This window comes from Cynoglossus semilaevis, chromosome Z (genome assembly GCF_000523025.1).
Source record: "Cynoglossus semilaevis isolate Cse_v1.0 chromosome Z, Cse_v1.0, whole genome shotgun sequence".
NCBI classification, from domain to species: domain Eukaryota; kingdom Metazoa; phylum Chordata; class Actinopteri; order Pleuronectiformes; family Cynoglossidae; genus Cynoglossus; species Cynoglossus semilaevis.
In genome coordinates, this window is record NC_024328.1 from 1401942 (window position 1) to 1403420 (window position 1479).

General features: G+C 41.4%; 1 protein-coding gene across 1 annotated transcript in view; it reads left to right on the top strand.

Annotated features, from left to right (window-relative positions):
* Window positions 1-391: 391 nt before the first annotated feature.
* LOC103397500 (E3 ubiquitin-protein ligase DTX3L-like) overlaps window positions 392-1479 on the top strand; it is a 3174-nt gene continuing 2086 nt past the window's right edge. Inside the window, exons 1-2 of the mRNA XM_025053401.1 lie at window positions 392-397; window positions 723-909. Coding sequence (XP_024909169.1) covers window positions 392-397; window positions 723-909 — 193 coding nt within the window. The remainder of the gene's footprint in view (window positions 398-722; window positions 910-1479) is intronic.

The window sequence follows — 1479 nt, forward strand, 5'->3', positions numbered from 1 at the left end:
AGCTACGCAGGTCCTCCACAGTCTGGTGCAGCGGGTGGGTGGGATTGTTCGTGATGGAGGACAGTTTTGTAAGTTGTAAGTAGTTTACAGCAAAAGATTAGTTCACAGCCATAGATTAGTTTGCAAAGAGCAATTCGTTCATAGTGAAAGATTAGTTTACAGTGAAAGATTAGTTCGCAGAGAGTGATTAGTTCCCAGTGAGTGATTCGTGAGTTCAATATGAACAAATGTTTCATATGACTCGGGAGTCACGACTCACGAATCTTTCATATGACTCGGGAGTCACGAGTCATATGAAAGATTCGTTCATTTTATACGAATAACTCGCGAACGACACATCCCTATTGAGCAGAAAGTGAAAGGAAGGAATAAGTCGAGGTACGTCTGCAGCATGGAGGTAAGATACACGATGTATTATTTAACAGGTGAATTCGGAATAAAATTAATGTCCTAGAGAACTTAGAGGTATCCCTGGAAGGAAAAGAAAGTTCTTGGGTTGAAAACAAATCCTAGTTATTTGATCCTGTAGCTAATTAACGACACAAGTTTATTGTCAACACCATTAACCATTTACAACCACATGTAGAATCCATATCTCTTTTGACAAATTAACTTAAGTCTAATGTTATTGGCGCAGCTTCCTGGCCTACAGCCAAAGACCAAGTACCTTTTACTTTACGACCTAGCATTATAGCTAACTGCTTTGTTGTCTTTTTTTTTAGGTCTTAACAGACATCACAGCCACCATAAATGAAGCGGACTATGACGACCCTGTCAAATTAAGGAGAATTCTTCAGTATTACAATTCAGAGAAACAAGGTTCCCACTACATTGTGAAATGCTCCTACCAGCAGCTAGAGAAGCTTTCAGTTAAACTGTCCATTCACTTTGGTCCCAGCTCCAATCAGCGTACTGGTCAACAAGCTTCACACAGTTTACCAACTGCCAGGTCTTTGAACTTGTCTGAATTTTTTATGTTATACATTCAGCAAAGATGTGCGAAAGAACTTCAAATGATCCAAGGAAACAGCTTTGTTATTGAAACACATGCAGAGGAGAACCACAGAGTGCAGGTGACTGTAAGACCAGCCCTTCCCTCCACAGACACTGTCGGTGCTGACTTAGTCCGACAGCGGCTTTTTACATTCTACCAAAGAACTGCTGCTGACCTACAGGTCACAACGGTCACTTTGAGTCCGTGTGTGAAGCAAAAGGTGGAAAGGAGGTTTCCTGAGCTTCTCTTTCAAACCACTGACAAAAATAAAGTTTCAGTGACTGGGCCATTTGTGCATGTGGCTGAATTAGAGAAATTTCTCTTGCAAAATGGATCACCTCCAACTGACAGCCCAATGGGTGAAGATAGAAGCAGCAGAACATCGGTTCGAACACTTCCAACTAGCAAAGCTTTAGAAAAAGAATCCTGTCCAATCTGTATGGACGTGATCGTCCCAACAGAGAAAAAGATACTGAGGTGCAAAC